The 21,976-nt window shown below is 38.8% G+C and overlaps 1 protein-coding gene across 14 annotated transcripts in view; it reads right to left on the bottom strand.

The window, feature by feature from the left end:
• vav2 (vav 2 guanine nucleotide exchange factor) overlaps nucleotides 1–21,976 on the bottom strand; it is a 196,161-nt gene that overhangs the window by 54,726 nt on the left and 119,459 nt on the right. For all 14 annotated transcript variants that reach the window (XM_026174291.2, XM_026174301.2, XM_026174297.2 and 11 more), the window contains exon 3: nucleotides 7,291–7,349. In XM_026174291.2, coding sequence (XP_026030076.1) covers nucleotides 7,291–7,349 — 59 coding nt within the window. The remainder of the gene's footprint in view (nucleotides 1–7,290; nucleotides 7,350–21,976) is intronic.

Genomic DNA, 21,976 nt, shown 5'->3' with positions numbered 1-21,976 from the left:
AACTATGTTCATAATTTCATCAGTACACCTCTGATGAGCTGTCTCTTGGCTATTCAGTGCTAGAAGGGAAGGGGGGGGGGGCTCGATTACATGCACGGTTTCCAACTTTCATGCTTTAGGAGTGCGACACCTGCTTTCAGTCTTTGTCTCGCCTTCTCAAGCTGCTAAAACTAATCTCATTGCAAATAAAGCGAAGCCTCGGAGCGCATCCCTGGTGAAGAAAACTGCTACATGTTAAACAGAGGTTTCAGAGGGGGAAGACTGAAACAATTCAGCACCAACTGGTCTCCAGACTTCATAGAAAATGGTTACTCGAGGAGCACATTACCTTTGGAAAATGATTACAATTTCATGTCACTGACTCTTGCATCATTCACCTCATTTCACTGTTTTACTCCAAAATGTAAAAATGCAATGGACACCACATTAATGGGAGCTGGTGAATGATTTGTGTTTAGAAAATGTTAAAGATTTGTTTTTTGCTTGCAGATATATTTTTAATTTTAGTTTTGCCTGTGAATGCATCACATATCTGCAGGAGTCTAATCATTAGTTAGTGGCCATCCACACTGAGTCATGAGCTTCATCACAGCTGTCCAGATGTTTTTCATTTTACTTCATTTTTTTGTTGTTATCCAAAAAGAAAATAGAAGAAGAAACCTTACAGCAGTAAGACCTGGGGTCCCTGCATGCAATGTTTCTCCTGGAAGAAATTCATTATTAAGCATACATATATATGATGAAAAGATGTATCAAATGTAGAATTTATATATATATATAAATTTACAAATTTATTAGACCATCACCCAACGTAACATTTATGTCACAGCTGCACTAAATTTACAGTTTAAGTAATTACAAAAAACATATGTTTCTTTAATGGTTAACCCACCAGTATCTGCAGCCTCTTTAACCCAAATGTATCTATAAAGCTAAAATATAATTATTGTTGTTACCCATGAAGTTACTGTTAAAGCACTTATGTTTGTTTGTTTTGTTTTTTTACAGTTTTGCATCCCTGAACAGAAAAATTAGTCTTAATGCTTTTATGTTATGCTTGATTCATTTTTGACTTCTCAGTGTGCTGACTCAAATTTGGGTATAAAAACACAAATTCAGTTCAGTAACTGCTGCAAGTTTTGGTTTTAAATACATTTTTCCCAGAGTTCTAAAATATCTGTGTTGTGTGTGTTGTTGTTTTAATTTGAATAAGAGGTGCTCTAATAAATTTGTTAAGCACTGTATACTATATGTTTTTTTGTATTTATATTTTTTCTCATTTAAAAGTACTTTGAAAAGAGACTAAAAGAGATTCAGTATTTTTGTAATTGTAGCCATGTATAACCAATGAATTTGGTGTCTTTATGTGTTTTTGCCTACTTTTAACCATTGAGGTATTTCTTTTTTATTTATTTGAATGCTTTTTTACTTTAATTCATAGCAGGTGAATGACGAATTGGATGATTCAACTTTTAAATATTATAGTCGCTTTTGTTATTTGATTTGAAACATCCCATGGTCAAACCACAAGAGGTAAAAAATCTCTTTAAGCACAGATAAAACATTGTTTTGCTTTGGTTTTTTGTTTTTCTTACTTAACAATTTTCATAAATCAGAGTTCTCATCTTACACATTGCAGCTCTTCTTCCTTTCTCACTGAATTACATTACTGTAATGAACCCCAATGTCTTTGTGATCATGTCTAATTTATTCCACACTCTTCTGGTGTAATGGGAACTGTTAGTGCAGGTGTCCTGTACAAATCCGCAATGAGCCAGTCCCATTGATCCATTATTGTCAAACAGCAGAACAACAGTGTAGATGTTGTGTGTGAAAGCAGCTCAAATGGTCAGCAATGGAAGCAGTTTCATGTCCCAGGACACGGCTTCATTTCTGCAGGGGTCGATAAATCGCTGGAGCTCCAGCAAGCTTCCGCACTTTGCTACTTATTGTACCATGGCTTGTCTATAAATCTCCCCATTCTCCCTGAAAACCCACTGCTACAGTTTCATTTCCTGGGGAGGGGCAGTGTGTGCAATCAGCATGTGAATAGGAGGGGTTTTTTTTCTTTTTTTTCTGCAGAGCTGGATTCACAGCGCTTACAGAGAAATTAGCACATGCAGTACAGTCAAATGGTATATAAGAAAAACAGAAACGCGCATGCAACATGATGACTGTGTACTAATAAGCGTGATGTTCAGTGGTGTAAAGGGGCACAAAATAAACACAGTTAGACAGACGAAGTGTGTTTTACTATTCCTTATATCCTAAATAACAATAGATAAGTTCATAAACTAATACATATGTCAACAGGCAGATTTTGTTACTTTTAGACAGATGCAAGAACTTCCTGCTTCCCTTTGTTCTGTGTTTATGCTAAACTAAGCTAGCTAGCTATATTCTTCAGATTTTTAATTATCATAGAATATACATCAATATTCTAATGCAGTTCTCAGGAAGCAGAGATGGAGATGTCATCACCAATTCCTTATTTAGAAAGCAACTATGCTGTTTAGACATTGTTACACACACCTCCTACCATCTTTGTTCACCTGCTCTGTCTCTTCTCTCTGTCGTTTCTCCCTATAGCTGACTGGCTAAAGGATCTACATCTGCATGTAAAGAGGGAGAATGTTGGACAAATTTTCACTGCAGTTTTTTTTCCAACCTTTTGTATCATGTCTGGAATTTAAGAGGAAACTTCAAAAAGAATGCCTCATTTTGCAGATTTTGACCCAAAACAAAGGGTTAAAAATGTTATAGTCTAGTTTTGGTCTCAGTTGCTTCTTCATTTAGCATATCTCGCAATTTTTCTGTAAGTCTTCTTTCAGGGAAGCTCTTTCTTATCCTTTGAGCTATACTGTAAATGCTTATCCATGAGCATGTAGCAAATTTCAAACAATGATTACAGAGTCTGATTTTTATTTTTGTTTATTACACTGATTAATTAACTCAAGTCAAACTTGGGTTTTGGTGATCTGAAGAAAGACTTTGGGTAAATCTGATGAAATATTTGTGACTGCCTGGAGGGAATCCATAAAACTTTCAGTTTTCAAACTTCTGATATGATTAACCAAGATAAATAAATCTTTAAAAAAATTATCAAACCAGGGCTTCTTGGCTTGTTAGGCAAATGTGCAAACCACCATGAAGCCACTATAATATTTAAAAAGTAAACATTCACAAATGTAAATACATTGCATGTGACAATATCACACTGGAGGATCATTATATTATGTCAACTTCCTGATCAGATCAGTCTATGTGGTGATCTGAGGTGTCCCACACTCTATGACCTGATCCCTCAGAGGCCAGGAGATACTGTACACTCAAACAGCAGGGATCAGTGATGAATTAGGACACAAGCACAAGCGGGTTGAAGGTTACAGTAGGAGGATAGTGTGTGTGGGCGGTAGGGTGGCTGTCTGGAGGGGGCTTGGGGTGACAACAGGGCAGAGGATGATGCAGGCTTATACTGCAGATAAGCCGTAAGAAAGCCAAGGTCAACACGTTTGACACACAAAAAGATGAGAACATGAGGCTTAAAAAAAAAAAAAAGAGGATTTGTAGTTTTGTTACTGAAGAAGACAACGTCAATCATGAAGGCAAGCAGAATAAAATAGAAAATAAAATGGGACCAGTTAAGGTTTTAGTGCTAAAAATATGTTGTAGGAGAGGGTTAAAATAATGCATCATCACATTTTAAATTTTGTTCTTTGCTAAATTGTCTGTTATGTGTAGAATTTGTTCCTGTTTCATCATTTGAATCTATGAAAAATGCCACAGATAACCACAATGCTTTTTCATCAAGGTTCTTAAAGAGCTATTAGACAAAATTTGGCAAATCTCAGTGCTGTGTGCAGTGTGTCTGAATAAAGTGAACGAGTGAAGGACAAAAGAAGAAGTGGCAGACCTAAAAAGTATCTACAACAGACGAACAGTATGTGAACGCCATATTCTTAAAAATAGGAAAATGTCCAGTAAAGACCTGACACAGGGCCTGAGAGATACATCTAGCCCTTCAGTTGATCTGTCTGTGTGGAGGAGGTACACAGAGATACAACAGTGAGTGTCTACAGATGGAGGCTGTCATGATTTGGGGCTGCATTTCAGCCAGTGGTGTTGGGTATACTGTCAAAATCAATGGAATAATGAATGTGGAAAAGTCCCATTAAAAATGTAAAACACATAAGAGCACTTAATGTCCTTCAAGTTGCATGGAGAACTATTCCTGGAGAGGAAATACAAGAACGGTTCCCTAACAGAGTTCAGGATATGCTGAAGAATAAAGGTGGTCATACCAAATTTAGATGTTCAGGCTTGTTAGAATGATACAAAGTCAGTAAATTCCATAAATGTTTAAATGTTCAATAAATCACTGCACCTATTTTCCATTTCCAAAATTTAAAGAAATGAGAGGTGACTATAGACAGAAATTACACCAAAGGAAAATCAGCAGGTTCCAGGAATGTGTGAAATCCTGAGTGATTTTATCCTGAGTGCATTTCTGTGCAATTACGTGTCTGCATGGAGAAATAAAGCCTTAATGCCCGACTCTGGCTGGAATGCTGACACAGAAACAAAGACATGAACTACTGAGCTCTGATTACAGCGAACAGACAAGATCAATGTGCTTCAACAAAACATCAAAGTCATGCCTGTGGCAATGTTATCCAACGATTAACACATTGAGGAACTTTCCAATTGGTCTACAGTTCAATGCATTGCCACAATGTGCTGTCTGTGAATGCACATTTAAGATTGTGGAGTTACCATCTGGACATCGAGCCCTCCAATCTGAGGAGCCTAAACTGGAAAAGAGCTTTAAAATTGCTCTCTAAAAAAACCCCTCCATTCCACAATATTCTTCTCAATCCAATTTCTAAAACAACCTTTCATGCACTGCTTGTGTTTGTGTGTAGCGCAACTAATTCAATCCAAATATATCAAGTCAAAATCCAGTCAAATAATGAAAGGAACTTTGTCAGGATTTTTTTTCTTCTTAATGTCTTTTCTTAATATTGAGTCACCTATTACATTTTTTTTAAATGACAAAACTGATGAAATCCCTGTTTGTGCTGTACTTGAGGGGAAAAAGAAAATCAATGGTTTGCTACTCTGATAGTTCATTTTAATATTCACCTCGAACTCACCTGCGAAATGTAAATTTAAGTCACCACATCTACGGCTAGCATTTAGCATTAATTTTCTGCATTCTGGGATTTTCTTTTCTTTTTTTAATGTTAACTATTCGGCTTTAGAGGTGGCCTGAAGAGTTAGCTCTGAGGGAGTGAAAACAGTGTGCCACGATAAATCCTACCACACTTATTGATACAGCTTAAAAACCTGTAAAAATAAAAAGGTAAAAGCACATCACAAGTATGCGACTTGCTTTTGCTTGCACTCCTCACTGCTGAAGCTTGAAATGTTCTTGTGACTGTCATATTCAATAATTACTTTTCAAGTCATTATATTCTACAAATTTACCATGGATAAGAAATATATTCATATATACATACTTGCTTAAACTAAATATATGACACAATGCTAATAACAAAAACAAAGCGCTGACTTAGAATCGAGACTAAGAAATATTTCTAAAAAGCTTGAGGAGAAACAAAAAGACTTCTACTTGAGTGATAATTTATTTAACTGAAAAATAATAAAATAATAATATTAAAAACAATTAACTCTTTATTATCTTTGCAAAAGTTTAAAATTGTCATTTGCTTTTCTGAGAATAGATCACGTTAACATAACAAAATTTTAACAAGCATCTTAGCAGTACTTTTAATTTCCAGCCACTTATCAAGACAACACTTTGTATTATGCCATTCCTCTTCTGACACATTTCCCTTAGGATTTAGATGAGTGTACTCTTTAATATCAATATTCTTTTGTTCTGGCCAACAGTGAAATGTGACCCTACTTAATAAAGTCATTTTTTAGTCATTGTGATGAAGTTCTCATTTGTTTTGCTGGGGAGCAGACTAAGAGGTCAGTACTTACTTTTAGACCAAACAGCTCTGGGTTACTAAAGGCAAATACCTACTGCTTACCTTTCAAGCTTTTCTTTTCTGTCTGCTTTTACACTACAACTACAGTAAGACGTCTGAAGTGATATAATTCAGAGTATGCATCGATTCTTAATTTTATTCTCTTGTAATAGTTTTTTTCATCCTGTTCAGGTTCCCTCTGTATTTATCCACTGCCTGGTTGATACCTTGCAGTAAGTTAAGGGGGACTGTAGTGAATATTTTCATATTTCACTGAAACAAAAGTAAAGTTTAATAAAGCCTGGGTATTCAAAGTGCTGTTGTTAAATTTATATTAAAGTAGACTAAAGTCTGGATCAGTCACATCATGCCTACATCACCCAAAGTCACAGTTATGTTAAGAAAAGACATAGGGCAGAAGCTAAAATGTCTTTAAAAACATAGCTATAGAATCTACGATAGTCCCAGTTATAGCAGAGAAAAGAGGTACGACCTCCAAAACTATCTAGAACTGTGACTTTAGCATTGTGGCGGCTGATCAATCAGTTAAAGGGCAAACACTCCAAAAATAGTGAAACTCAAAAAACTGAAAAGTTACTAAAAGTAAAATAAGTTGAGAATAAAAAGTCCTGTGATTTACAATGAGGTCAAATGAGCATTGATTTTGACACCTCACAGCAAAATGGTCAGCATGCACAAGCAGTGAATTAGCCAGCAGTCAGCGGGTTATGTTGCCTTTATTAATGTCATGGGACCTGCTTTCTCTCTGTCACTCTCTCGCTCCCTGTTTCCTTCCCCTCCCTTCATTTCCTGGCACAGCTCCTAACGGCTGTGCTCCATCAACTCATTACTCAGACAGATAAAATGTCTTTTTATGTGTTGCCGGTGAGCCACTGAGCTCCAAGCAGATCAAGCAAATGACGAGAACTTAGGAGCCCATTCCAATAAATGGGGAGAACTCTCTCAACTTCGCCATTACTTGAGACTAAAAATGACTACTCTTGCATGGAATGAAGTATTCTGACTGCGAACGACACAGCGCTGTCTGAGTGACAGATGGGAATGTATTGTCAGTCATTTCTGTCCTGCATGATAATGTGGAGGTTGAATGCTGCTGCTAATTGCCTAAAATGTAAATTGAATTTCAAATGAGCAGCAGACGTTAATAGCTACATCCATTTTAAAATAGGCTGGTAAGAAAATGTGGAATCGTTCCAAATGGCTTCTTTGACGCTGATATTTGGAAGTGCTTCAGCTGTCTAAAAGACAAATGAGAGAGAAATGAGACTCATACCTGATGCCTTTGATTTGTGCAATGCTGTGGTGGGAGATCCTCGACAGAGCGGAGATTACCTGAAATAAACAAAGACATGAAACGTTAGAACAATTAAACTACAAATTTCTTTCATCTTTGCTCTTATGTTTGAAGACCTCTAATGAACTAAACATTCAGTTACAGTTACGGTAACCACAGATTACAGTAACTGACTCATGATGTCATCTTAAAAGGCTGTGATCACACTGAATACCAGAACACAACCAGTTTGTTGACTTGCCAGTAACCAGTTTTGTGTCCCTTAACCTTTGATTCCATGAAAATCAGCCATACGTCTCTGTGCTGCATGTAACAACTCTGTTACAACAAGCCTACTTAGTAATACGTTTCACTAAGTAGTAAACCATATTACTAAACACTGACTTATGGAGTGTCCTTGAGCACAACATATCTGAGATATGGGAACGTGTGGCCTACAGGCTCCTCGCTCCCTATTTTCCATAAGCATCTTCTCTTGAGCATTTGTAGAATGACTGTAACGCAGGGGCAGTGCAGGTCATCTGCTAACTGGAAGGTTGGGGTTTTGATCCCTGGCTTCTCCAGTCTACACACTGAAGTATCTTTAGACAAAATATTGAACCCCAAGTTTCTCTGTGATGTTCTCATCAGACTGTGAATGTGTAGGAATGCTAGATAGAAAATGGTAAAAGAGAAAGTGTTGGGTGATTGAGGCATGTTGTATAAAGCGCTTTGAGTATACAAGTAGAGTAGAAACGCACTATATAAGAACCAGTCCATTTACCATTTCAGTGGTGTCAGAGGAAAAGTTAGAACAGTGCTCCATATTTCAACTTTTGTTTTTGTGTTATGGCATTTTGTTGTGAAGCACTTTGAAATGTGCTTTACAGATAAAACTTTACTTATTTATTGAATTTAAACTATACCAGCTGGCTGTGAAATGCTTTGTTTTCATACCGCTACACCTTTACCCCCAATGTACAAGGCTGTGTCCACCACTTTCTGTAAAACACAAGCATCACACACATTTACGGCAATCTTTTTTTCTTGCAATACATTCTGATATGCTACTAAGAATTCACCATTAAGACATCTTCATTGCATCTCTGCATAATACTGTCGAAAGCAGTCTTCTAACACTAAAGCAGCTCCAGGCGGCTTCATTATACTGTGTTCCATTTTTGTTTCTTGTTATGCACCACGTAATTATTCTAATAACAAATCAGAATTGAAAGACTTTATGATTTATCATATAAGCGATTGATCGTTTGTGTCCATTTCGATGGATTTTAACAGACAGGCTCCAGAAAGAAAAGAAAAAAATCAAAGGCAACAACAGAAAAAGAAAAGTAAAAGACACCAGAGGGGAAGAGCCACTCGCATTTACATCGTATATGCTGCAATTAAACAAAACACACTCCTTGCAGCTCCTCTGTTCTTTGAGGGTGATTATCGAACCTTACTTGAGCGTTTCTTAGCAACCCCTCTCATGCGTATGCAGCACCACACAGGACTGTGTGTAAACATAATGCAGGCCACCATGTTAATAGTAACATTCAAAGACATGCGGTGCAAAGCCTCAGCTAGGTGGCTGGCAGCTTTTTTTGTAAAGCCTCCATACTTTAGCTTTTTAGTTTTAAACGCTCAAATGTGTCTGTGCATGCATTTAAGTTGATTTGTTGCTGCTTATGAGTCACACGCAAGTGGGCTTACGCTAAGGACTGCAGATGGTGCGCTTGCAGGCCCTACAGAGGCTAGTTCAGGCAGATGAGGACCACCGCCCCAAAACACACGCACACACACAGACACACTCACACACAAAAAAAACACAACCCCCTGTCTCCTACGCCTCATTACCCACTCCTGGGTGTATTTCGGGTTGTAACACCGTGGCAATGCCAGATGTCTCCTCAACAGGGAGGACAAAATTGTTCCTTGGCAGGTGTGCCATCGACAGCGTCTCATCAAATTCCCTCTTCTCTAAACACACAATGTGGCACCTCAACGCCTTTAGTATTTAACATTCAACTTGAGCACATGTTAATGGCTGTTATGAAGCGAAGACCATCAATTTCGAGCTGTGGAGTGCTTGTGTTGAAGTGCTGTTGTCCACTCTCTCTATTCAAGGTGTTCTTGTCTTTAACATAATCAGTTACACGGAGTGCATATATGTCACATTCATTTACATCAAACCACTCTAGAGGGGGAATCCCTTTATTCAACCAGATAATAGGAGGTTATTTCTCTGAGCTGCTAAAGACCTGCGTAATGGAGTGTTTTGGTCGTGCTTAATGGTTTCAACACAGGGTCAGTCTAACATTATATACCTTCTTTACATATAGATTTGCAATTAAAGGAAATTAAAGGAAAGATACTGCAGTGTTAGGCCACCACATGCTGCCTGACCAGCTTCAATTCAAGTTGCTGTTGAATGTCTCCATCAGTCTGCTGACAGGCAGAAGCATTGTTTTAAAAGATCCCTAATTTAGTATTTTAATCATGATGGTGGAGATGTCTTGCTTCTTTGCTGAAATTTTCACATGGATATTCAGCTTGTTAGAGATCTGGCCATTGTCTTTTTACTCATCTATACGGTGTTTTGGTGATTTTGCCAAGGTTGCATAATCAGAAACGAGTTGTTATGACTGCAGGACGCAAAGGGCAAAGCTTCAATTATTATGGCTGATTATCACCGAAAAGCCTAAAAATGGCATTCAGGACAGCATTAGTTTGTTTACAGGATAAAAGCGATTACTGAGAATAACTATGGATTGAGTTTTCAGAGACAAAGATAACAGTATGCCTTCTATAGTGTGAAGGTCCCCTTTATGAAGAGACTAAGGGATTATATTTTTGTTTTAACTTGACACCTATTTGTTTACTGTAAATAGAGATGGAGGCAAAAAAGGAAAAAGAGACAGATAAAGATGTGGAAAGAAGCAAGGGAGTAGATAGAAAAGATTACTATGTGTCTTTGTTTCAGGTGTCTGTGTTTAGGGTATTTAAGAAATCACTGAGGATAAACCCATTGTGCTGCTTGGTGGCATTTTGCCCACTTGGCAAAGCTGCAGGAAGGGAACGCATCTGGCAAACTGCCCCATCATCATTATTGAGGGTTTTTTTTGTCTTATGAGCCTACATATTCTTTGTTGAAGGGTGAGAGACAGATGACAAAATTTAAAGACAGAGCAAAGACAAAAATGTAAAATGCGAATGAAACAAGAGGATGAACGGGTGTACGCGCTTGGCATTTAATAGCAATTAATATTTCATGCTGCCTGCCGTGATCAGCTGCACTCAGATCTGGCTAAACACAGGTGCCTCGAGCCAGGTTTGCCCAGGTTCAAAGGATAGCAGAGCCACTGGCTTCGAGCCAGAGAGGTCACAGCAGGGCCAGAGCCCGTGTGGCCTGAGGAGAGTGTGTGCCAGCACTGAGCATGCTAGTGTGACTTTCACACATCACAGGGTAAAGTCTATTAATATTAAATCTCAAGTTTCCTCAACATGAGGAAGTTTGTTCTCTTTTCTTAGTTCATGTTGGCTTCACACATCATAATGCGAAAAATATGTTCTCAGTACTTGGAGCCATGGCAGCTCGTGACTCACGCTAGCTTTGGTAAGAAATGCTAATTTGCAATCTGTTTTCAGGGCAGCTGAAGGAATGAAAAACTGTTCGCATGTACTGCTTATAATGAGGATTACGCTTCTTATTAATCTATTTAACGTACAGTTATTGTTTCACTATTGATGTCAACACATCACAAAGCTGTAAGACTATAAAAGGAATACAAGGGATACTGAAAGGATAACTTCAGGGGAGCATCCCTTTAATAGCTGGTCTTTTTAAAAAACCCTTTCTTTTTCTTCTTCTCCTTCCTTTTTTTTAAGAAACAGACTTGTTTTATCTCTTTTATAAGGTTACTGCTCAAAGGTTGCTTGTCAGTCTCTCTTACTTTCTTCTCTTTGCCCATGTTTCTGTTTTCCATTCTACCTCTAATACACTCTCTTCAGCCGCTCCTGATCCTTTAGTTCAGTCAAAGCCTTTGAGTCCACGCACATTATTAATTCCCCTCTCATCTTGTACTCCCCGGGGGATCCTAACTCTACTGCTCGCTAGAGAATAAAGCCTCTTCTGCCCCTCTAGGAATATGGAAAATACAAGTCACACGATGGAGTAATATTGCAGGTTTTTAAAGCCCCGAAACCATGATCTCACCTTTAATCAGCACCCCCAACAAGCCTCTGGCATTCCCTAACCCATGGGTGACCCTTATTGTCAGACAAGATGAATGCAATTGAGGATGCACGTTAAGTCTCACAGCCTCAACTTGTGCTCACGGTTTTCTGCGCATGACCGAAATGTAACGTTTATAGCCTGTTTACTGCATAGGAAGGTGCGTGTGTGTGTATGTGTGGAGGAGAGAGAAGGGAAGGATGGGGGAGAGGGGATAATGGTTGCATCTGTGGACCGACGGGGCGAAGCCAAGTGTTTGCAAACACACCGACCTTACATGTCTCCAGACTCGCCACATGTGGCCTGTGTCCCAGCTGGGCGCCAAGCGACACCGCATGCGACCACCCTGCAGCCAATCAAAAGACCTGCACAACACGGGTTCCCCCTGGCAACTAAATTTGCATGGTCATCAGTTACCGCACTGATCAAATCAAAACTGCAGCCATATGCTATTAACAGTGGGAGGGTGTGGCTGTGATTTGATTAAGATCTGAACACAAGAAGACAGTCCGTCACAAACACACGCACACCCCTTTGCCAATTATATTTAGATCTGATGAAGTTATGACATGATTATGTGTCTGTGAAAGTTCTGATTATACCTTCTGCTGCAAATCAGTGCAAGTATTGGAAGCTATCCAGCAAAGAGGAAGAATTAATTAAAAATTCAGGACATTACTTTTATTTTTCTCTTTTCTCTCACTGGGCTCCTGCTCAAACAGCTAACTCCCTAATAGTGTGATATATTTATGAAGGATTCACACTTTGATTGGACAGCATTGCTATGCTCATGCCAGTCTGCCTAAGTTGTAGGCAAAAACCAAAAGGGGCACAGAGTGGGAGAGCTGAGAACAGATGGCTGAGTGGGAACCCTGTGTGCCCATCAATAATAGACACACAAAGTAGGGAAAGCAGAGTCTGTGTGTGTGTGTCTCCATCCGACTGTCCCACTGCCACTGGGAGTTTCAGCATTTTACAAACCTCCTCTTATCCTCTGCCTCCCATCCTCTCCCCACCTCTGCCTTTGCCTTTTTGTTCTCTTTTACATTTTCTACACAATTCACAGAAAATTCTCCTGAAAAGTAGGGCTGCCACGATTAGTCGACTAGTCACGATTACGTCGACTATCAAAATCGTCGACGACTAATTTAATAGTCGACACGTCGTTTGACGCTTTGTAAGATCCCAAAAGACGCAGGATGAAGTAGCAGGATTTAAGAGTGTAATAACGGACTGAAACAGAAGATGGCAGCACAGCATGTACAAGGATGCCAGCTGCCGTTAAACCCCGAAGAAGAAGAAGCTGTGTCCCAGAATTCATAGCGCAGCCCAGCGCAGTTTCCAACAATGGCGGCAGCTAGTTAGTTTTAATATTACTCTTATTATTCTTTCTGGGTCACAAAATAAACGTTTAACATATTTTCAGGCGAGAATGTAGCTGTGTAAACCTCAAATATCTGCTCAGTTTATCAAGACACCACATATTTTCAAAAGCGCTCCGACTGTTACCCACTAGCTCGATAGCGAGCCGGGGGCGAGGCTAACTAGAGCCGTGAGAACACCGGACTCCCAGCAAATCGTCTTCAAACCCACCACCGTCTTTCGCTACTCAGGTTAAACATATATAAGTCACTTAGATAACTTAAAAATGTTATTGTTTGGCTTTTTTAGTATTTTATTTGTTCCTGAGTAAATCTGTTTGGCTGAGATTAAAGTTGAAAAGAGATTAAAGATGCTCGAGAATATACTCCGGTGTCCTGTTATATTTTAGATAGCAAGGAGTTTATTAAACTCCACTGAAACAATCTGCAAATTTCATTTAAATTTGATAAACTATCATCTTGTCTTTATTTTTAGTTAGCACATACCTTAAACGCTTAAAGCTGTAAGCTAATGATAGTTATATAAGAGCAGATGCTGCTAGTGCAATAAGCTGTAGTTTTACGTCCAATGGATGATGATCTGATTAGTCGACTAATCGCAAAAATAATCGGTGACTAGTCGACTATCAAAATAATCGTTTGTGGCAGCCCTACTGAAAAGCTTCCGTCACGTATCCCATATATGAGCGATAAACACCAGTGTGCAGCGTACACACACATAACTTAAAGGCCCAAAAGAGTTGATTACTTTTTTTATTGCATAGGGGCTCTGTGTACACAGGACAATAAAAAAGGCGATAAAGAAGAAATAAGTTTACTTCAAGTCAAACATCCAAAACTACAACTGAAACAAACTATATAAATAGAAATACTATGGAGGAGGAAAGGGCATTAAACCAGTTATAAATCAAGCTGAGCCCAACAATATTGGGTAACAGCCTAATTAAGCAGGCTAGAAAGTAAACACTTATTCTCAGCTAACAGAAGTGCACTGATGGCAATAGTCTGCTACAATCCATACTCTTAGGCAGAAGAAAGCAATACAAGTTATCTAAATATTTAAATGAAACAAGAATTCAGAAACACATCAACGATATTTCTGTATATCAAGAGTATTAAGAATGCCTGTACACATGCTTTTTCGCGCAATTACCATTCAGCCAACCATGTTAAAGCGGCGCAACACATTCAGTCAATACAAGTTGGAAGCTTCAATTAATTTCCATACCAAACATTAGAATGATGGAAAACATGATCTGACAGTGGAATGTTTGTTGGTGCAAGATTGCCTGGTTCATCGCGCATTCCTGAAAATGCTGAGAGATACTGTATCTCTCAGCATTTTTCACATATAAAGAGTAAACTCTATAAACAGTTAATGATGTGAAAAGCAACAACAAAATATAACCAACTGTTCTCTGGCCGAAAGTACCTTGTCAATAAGAGGTAAGATAATTGCGAGACTGGATGGTGCTGATAGAGTACCTCAGTTAACCACTCTGTGCAACTCTGCTAAGTAGATAAACATCCCAGAACGCACATAATGTCCAACATTGAAACAGATGGTTGATAAGAGTTGGAGACCATGTCGTGTTCCACTCCTGTCAGCCAAGAATACAAATTTGAGGCTGCAGTGGTCAAAGGCTCACCAATGGTGCGTGAAATGTTTTCTTGGCAGTCTTTGGACCTGTTAATACCAATCAATCATAGTTTAAATGCCACAGCCGTTCTATGTATGCTTGCTAACCATGTGTATGGACATGATTTACAATCTTTTCATGTTTACGTCCAGCTTGACATCAGATAATTTCACAAAGCAAGAGTCATCTTAAAAATCGTACATAAAAATGACAATGAGTGTACTTCAGTATTCTGCCCAAACTCCAGATCTACAGCCAATAGAATAGCTTTGGGAGGTGGTAGAACAAGATACTGGGGGTGTGAATGTGCGGCTGATAAATCTGCAGAAATTATGAAGTTAAACAATCAAGTCAACATGAACCAGGATCACAAAGATTTATATTCATTGTATATTTTGTAAAACTATTAAAAACAATAGTAACTGAGGTAGTTTTGAGGGCATGCTTGTACAAAATATAAAATGTTGGCTCTGTTTATATTAAATCCTTACTTCTACTTTCACCATTCTCCAGACCCACGAATCATGGGCTGTATTTGACCAGCATTGTCTTTCTATTCAAGGGACATCATGACTCACTGTGATCAGTCTCAAGCATCGCGCTAGAAATTACTGAATGCCATCGGGAGCTAGGCCTGTGTAAATCCTGATTGCAGACAGATTGGCACTTGCCACACTGCACTAAATCCCCTCAATGTGGACCTTCCAGCTGCTTGATTACAGGGGATTTTACTGGGTATGTCTGTGCAAGAAAAGCCTCTGGCTTGGCCTGCGGGTCTGAAAGAGTGCTGCTGCTGACCCTAAGGACCCCAAGCACTATGGATGCCAGACAAAATGGCTCTAAGCTTTTTTCAGGGTAGTTAGCCCACACATGAAATGCACATCATTCCTACCTATCCCACTGACTGAACTTAATATAACACAGGTAATTCTGAAGGTTTTTTTGTCTATTTTGAAATGCATATCCTACCACCACCAATGATCTATTGATGTAAAAATGTACCAACAAATCAATTTTAGAGCTTATTTAGGTTTAAGGACCTCGAACATCGATTCGATCTGAACCTGCGCTGCTTGAAGGGAAAAGGGCAACAGTGGCTAACATGTGCAAATTATACTCAATAGATCGTTTTGGCCTGGTCAACACCTGCCGATGTGCTGCAGCCATGTCCATGACCTGTCCCATTTCACGCTATATCACCAGACATGTGCCTGCTCGCTTGTGCGTGACTATGCCTGTTTTGTGTATGCTGTACATGTGTGTATCAGCACACACACACTCAAGATGTGTACACATTTTCCTCCTTTTCCCCCCCTCTTTCTTTCACACACAGTAATAGAAACAGCTCAATGCTGCACCAGCTTGTAAATAATGCAATATTAGTGAACAAGAGCAGAGAGAGGGGCTTAATGGAAACTTATCCAGAAACTGAAAATGACAAAAACAAAATAAAATTAAAAAAAGACCCAGAAGAAACTAATTTATTGTTGTTGTGGGGCTGATATGCTTCACAGCTAAAAGAACAGAGGACTTGGGCACAATTATTTTTAATGAATTCAGCTCTGTTCAGTTCAATTTTAATAATACCAGAACAACATATAATCACAACAACACTCAGGGAACCTGAAAACAAGTCCAGAATTGTGTTAAACATTTACAATAAAGTGGACATAAGTGTTAACATGCTAAAATGTCTTTATCTGAGTTTATATAAAGTAAGTAAACCACAGAGGCCAAACCACCAAAACAAATCATATAAAAAAGGTAAATGGACTGGTACTTATAAGTAAAGTGGTTTCTTACTACAAGCCTCGTCCACCCATGCACACGTACATCCATCAAAGCTTTTCAGTGCCTGAGCACTTATAACCTGACATTCACACGTTGTTTTATTGGGGGCAACTGGGGGTTTAGTACTGTGCCCACAAGCATGCAGGTTGAAGGAGCCAAGGATAAAATTGCCAACTTTCTTATTAGTAGATGGCCCACTCTGTCTCCTTACCCACATTTACAGGAGACACTATGGATTGATGGTCTCTGAGTGCAGCATTTCTTTTCACCTTAGACCAACTTAAAAGGTTTAGTTTAAAAAGAAAAAAAAAAACAAAAAACAGAAAGGCCGCCTAAATGACTTTGCATTACTGCTGTATAAATCTGCACTTAACCTGCGTGCTCCAAGAAGCATAGCAACACTGATCATACAACAATAGCAGAAAAGGTGCCTCTGCACTCACCAGAAAGCACTCAATCAGGACTAATATTCTTGCAGCTTACTTGTTGCAAAGCCAGACCATTCATAATAAATGAGGAGGGAACGTGTTTTAGAGTATCACAGCAGTGTTTTAGCTTAAGCTTGAGCAAGAAGGTATGGGGGTTTTGGGAATGAGTGTGTGGCGAGAAGAACTTGAAGACATTTTGGTGATTCTGCAGAAAGAGCCAAACAACAAGCAATCGACTGAACATCCCAGCAGAGCAGGCTCAAAAATGCCTTGCTATGTTAACAGATGGAAGTTGAGATGTGATCAGTAGGTGCAACTACGTCAGTGGCAGTCTATGGTAGCCATGAGAGGTCAAATGTACTGCAGCTTAAGAAATCACTAGCAAATAGAAAACTGCTGCAGAAGCATACAAAACACAAAAGAAGCTGAATAAAAATCAATGGAAATAGAAAAAAACCCTCACAACCCTGATGGTCCTGTTTTAAGCCTGCCCCATTGCAGTCGTTCACATTTTTTTGATTTCTGTCACTTCCCCAGCTGGTCCATCAGGTTATTGGGACACCAGAAACATTTCTGTTGTGTTTTGTGAGATTTTGTTGTTGTTTTTTTCTACTTCTCTTGCATTTTATTCAACTTCTGTTGTAATGCTTGCTTTTGCAGTATTTTTCAGTTTGCTGGTTTTTTTTAAAGTTGCATTTCGTTTGACATCTCAAGGCCACTGTAGCACAGCAGCCTCTCAGAGTAGGACTGTACACACTGCCACTAGTGGGTAGGTGAAAATAAAAGACAATGCCTTAACAAAGTCAGGAAAAAAAAATCATCTCTATTTATAGAGATTCTCTTTATCTGATTTATTGTTGTTAGTTTTTTTACATAAAAAGATTCATTCTAAAAAAAATGTCACTTTATGAGTATCATAAGGAATATGTGAGGATGTCAGTGACATTAATCCTTCATAAATCCTTGCCCAAGAGTTGTGTGATCTATCTCCAAAGATGTCAAACCAGTTTTTTTAAAGATTTGTTGCATGAAAATTTACTGAAAGGTTAATCTAACGCTTTGGTGGATGAATGATAAAGTAAAATATGTGACTGTATAAAGCCTCGGTCACTTGTTGCCCAAAGGGTTCAATTAAAGAGGTGAGTAAAAAAAACAAAACAAAACAAAAAACAAAACAAAACAAAACAGTGTATCACCTCTCAGAGCATGAAGGCAACAAAACAACAAGTCTGCCCTCAACAAATTATGGATGACACCTACTTTTACACTTGTTTGACTAAAACAGCTCTTTGGGACATGCTGTCAAAACAACACATATTGAGAGCGAGTGATGTAGAACAACCTTCCCCCTGCTGAGAAATACTTGAGTCAAACTCAGCTGACGCTTCTGATGATCTCAAAATGAAGTAAAAAGCAACTGTGACTGAATGTGAGAAAAATGATTTTAAAAAAACATCTCTGAGGCAGATTTGAAGATTTTACACATGGTAGGTTATCAGTGGATCAACCTTTGCCTTGCCTGCAGCTCATCTTCGAGACAGAAATAATTTGGCATTTATTATCAACAGCTAACACAACAAACAAAATCTTCTTCTCGTGGTCTTCTCGCATACTGCTGAGGAAAACTCCCACCCCTCCTTTAAGTGCTGAAAGGACTCAGTTAACACAAAAATTGAACAGGAAATGAGAAAATGTGTATGTGAGTGTAGCTGAGGATAATGTGCCTGCTCTGGCTGGCCCGCTTCTTTTTTTTGTCTTCCTAAAAAAATGTGTCTGACATTTGCATGCTAGAGTGACTAAACCCCCTGCTGCGATGGAAATTTCCCATGTGTTATGTCATGTTTCGACTACTTTCATCAGCTGTTTGTAGGCTATGAACTGTCCAACCCACTAGGTCGTCAATGACATTTTAATCAGGGGGTACGTGCATTTGGGGCACTCTGTGACAGAATGTGTCATTAAGAATAATGTCTTAATGTCTCACAAACAGCTGCGGGAAAGATGTTGAGATGCAATAGAGTGCAATGAAGTAAAGTGTGTTAAATCACAGGCACAATTTAAGCAACTACGATTTAAGATGTTCTATTTAAAATGAGTGATATTATCATACTGCTTGAGAGACATGTATTTAATTAAATTATATCCACTGTTCAAATTTAACTATTGCTGCAAGTTTATTTTGTTAGTGATTATTGGCTTTATACTTTGCATAGCTGGAAGTACAATGGCTCCTGAAGAGGAGGCAGACTCTGTTTTGGGGTCATCTTGAAGAAAGCTGGGCCCAAAACGTAATTATTTGTCTTGGAGAGAGCGTATGACCCAAACTACAACTATTATTGCATACTCTATGATATACACACATCTACGCTATTTGCTAGAAAATGGATGTAAAGTTTGCATTATGTCTGTGACTGTCTGAAGCTCCTGATGTTGCAATTTTTATTATTATTATTTTTTTCTGCTTGTCAGATCTATAATCTGTTTAGTCTGCTGGCTGTTTGCAGAGCATTTCCAGTCAAGATGCCATACAACACTGTCTGGCTCACAACTCAACAGCAAACAGCTGCTGCCTTCAGCAAATCCATTGGTTATTACACAACCTTTCCTCCTTTTTTTTCAGCTGCAGTGGAATAACAATGCAAGAGAATTGTGCTCCATGCAAGTGTAAAATAACCTAAGAACATACTAAAAATTTTAAAGAAAAACAAATACTGCTAAATCAAATAATAGGACACTGACATGTGAAGGGGGGGGGGGGGGGGGGGATCTATCTCCTGTTGGTCTTTTACTGTAAACATTTCATTTTTAAAATCAAGTCATTTTGACATGTAAACAGCATTTTCAGTTTTAGTCGCTCTACACGCACATCAGAGTTGATCCCTGACACAGAAGCAGCGTGTAGTGACACAAGGGTTTAGGGCTTTAGAGCAGGATGTGGTGATAAGGGCAGACTGGGGATCACTGGAGGAAAAGGGATTTCCCATGATGTGATGGAGCTGGGCTGATGGGTTAATACTTCCACACGGGCCTTATCAAACACAGACACCTCAGTACATGTGCGTGTACGTATGCCCGTGTGCATGTGTGTGCGTGTAAATGTGTAAGCAAGACTAAAGGACATGATGGTCCAGTAGGTTTCGGTTTGACACAGAGTACTGAGAGAATGAATGGGATTAAACCAACAAGCGTAATCCAGCTGGCCTGTGGGATGGAGGTCTGCCCACTACCCTCTGCTGGAGGAGATAAGAAAGCTGGGGGAAGGCGGGGCATGGGCAAAACCCCCACATTATGCAAACATCTGAACTTACTGCAAAACAGAATTGATTTCATAGTCAAGTGTTTTGTTTGTATTGTGAATACTTGATGAGGGCAAGATGCTCATGGTTGCTTTTGTATATGTTAAATGGTGAATCCAGTGTTTGTGGAATAAAAGGTCCCTGCATCTTTAATCTTTGTGGAAGTGCATTGCGACATGACTGGAATACCCCTTTAAAAAACTATATATGTGAAAAAAAATCTAAAAAAAATACAAATATATAAAATAACAAACCACACTACAATAACCAGAAGGTGCCAGTATTACACACAGAAGCTCTATGTCACGTGCCATTAAACACCAAAAACCCCATCCAAAGTTCAAGTACAGCTAGTATATCCAAAGTCCAGCACAGTCATTTAAGAGCAGTTTTGAGAGCCAGTACAGGTCTTCAAAGAATGGTCAAATAGTGCCCTGATAATATTGAATATTTTTTATTTTAAGTTATCTTAAAAAGTGAGCGTACAACTACCTTCAAAGTGATCAAGAAAGGTATGCATTTGTGTGCACATATCCACATTACTGTCCACAAATGAACCAGGATAAAAAGCTTACACACAAAGCCACATCCCAGAAAGCATGCTACTCCATATAGACTTGGTGTGATGGTAACAATAATATAGTTTACGCAACCTAATAATATACAGTAGATTTCTTTGCCATCTATGATACTTCAATGAATACGATCAATCAAAATAATTCTATAACTATATGCGCATGCCTTCATCGGCACTCACGCTAACCTATACTACAGATTCTTGGAGCTGAAGCAACTTCAGGGTTTGAAGCTTATTGGTCTCATTATTCATGCACAAATGAGCAGCCTTCGCTGGTCCGACTCCACGTCCCATCTTGAGAGAAGTGGTATTTGCAGATGATGAATCATATGGCAACCCCCTAGCTTTATATTCAAACTGGTTGCCGCGATACACTTTTTTTTTTTGGCCTTTTCCTTGAACTGTGGCAAAATTAATTTCTCTCTAAAATTCTTATCACACTCAACAATGTTTACCCAGAGGAAGAGCTGCATGTAGCCAGGGCTCCCTTTATATTCAACTAATACAAAGTCAAGTGGAAGGTATTCAGAACCACTTCAGGGAGATGATAAGATGGGAACTCTGGCATCTGAGACATGAAGGAATTTTAATGGCATAAAGCTTTTATTCCTTTCTTTACTGAACCGTATCTTGGCAATGCAACAACAAAGCATTTGTATACATATCAGGTGAGACAACGTCAAAAGTAATATTTTTCTTTTCACATGTTTCAAATGACATAAAAGCTGATATTCTCATGACTTATCGTACCATATATGAAGTACATTTGTCAAAAAAAAACAAAAAACAACTGGCTGGAAAAACAAGTGAGATCAAGAGAAAACAAGGCAGAACAAAGTTAAGATAGTTTAGTGTGACACATGCTTTTAGTCAAGCGGTGACAGAAGAGCTGTGGCTGTTACCTAGAGGGCTCATCGCAATGGCCAGCAGGATTTTTCCATGGGAGCAGTGAAAGTGACAACTGGACAAAGAGCTTCCATTACAGGCCCTGTCCCCTGCGCTCTGCCACTATTAAGACCCTGTCTGGGGAACACCTAATGCTGCTGACAGATGAAGAGGAGCACAAGGCAACGGGGAGCAATCTAAACTATCGGAGCAGATTCCATTCACTGCTGCGACCACATGTCAAAATAATACCGAAAGAAAAACTGCCAAAGTACAGTGTGGTTATTTTTGTAAGTGCTCTTTTCTCCTTGTCTTTTTATCACTGTAAAACTGTGACATTTAACACTTCCTATCTACAATGACCTCTTTGATAAGCCAATAAGATCAAAGTTTACTATAACCTCAATCTGTGAGATACCTGCAATATATTTTAGCCTTGGTAATACCATGAAA

This window comes from Astatotilapia calliptera, chromosome 7 (genome assembly GCF_964374335.1).
Source record: "Astatotilapia calliptera chromosome 7, fAstCal68.1, whole genome shotgun sequence".
NCBI lineage: Eukaryota > Metazoa > Chordata > Actinopteri > Cichliformes > Cichlidae > Astatotilapia > Astatotilapia calliptera.
Note: the sequence above shows the minus strand (reverse complement) of the source record. Positions and strands in the feature narration are given on the sequence as shown.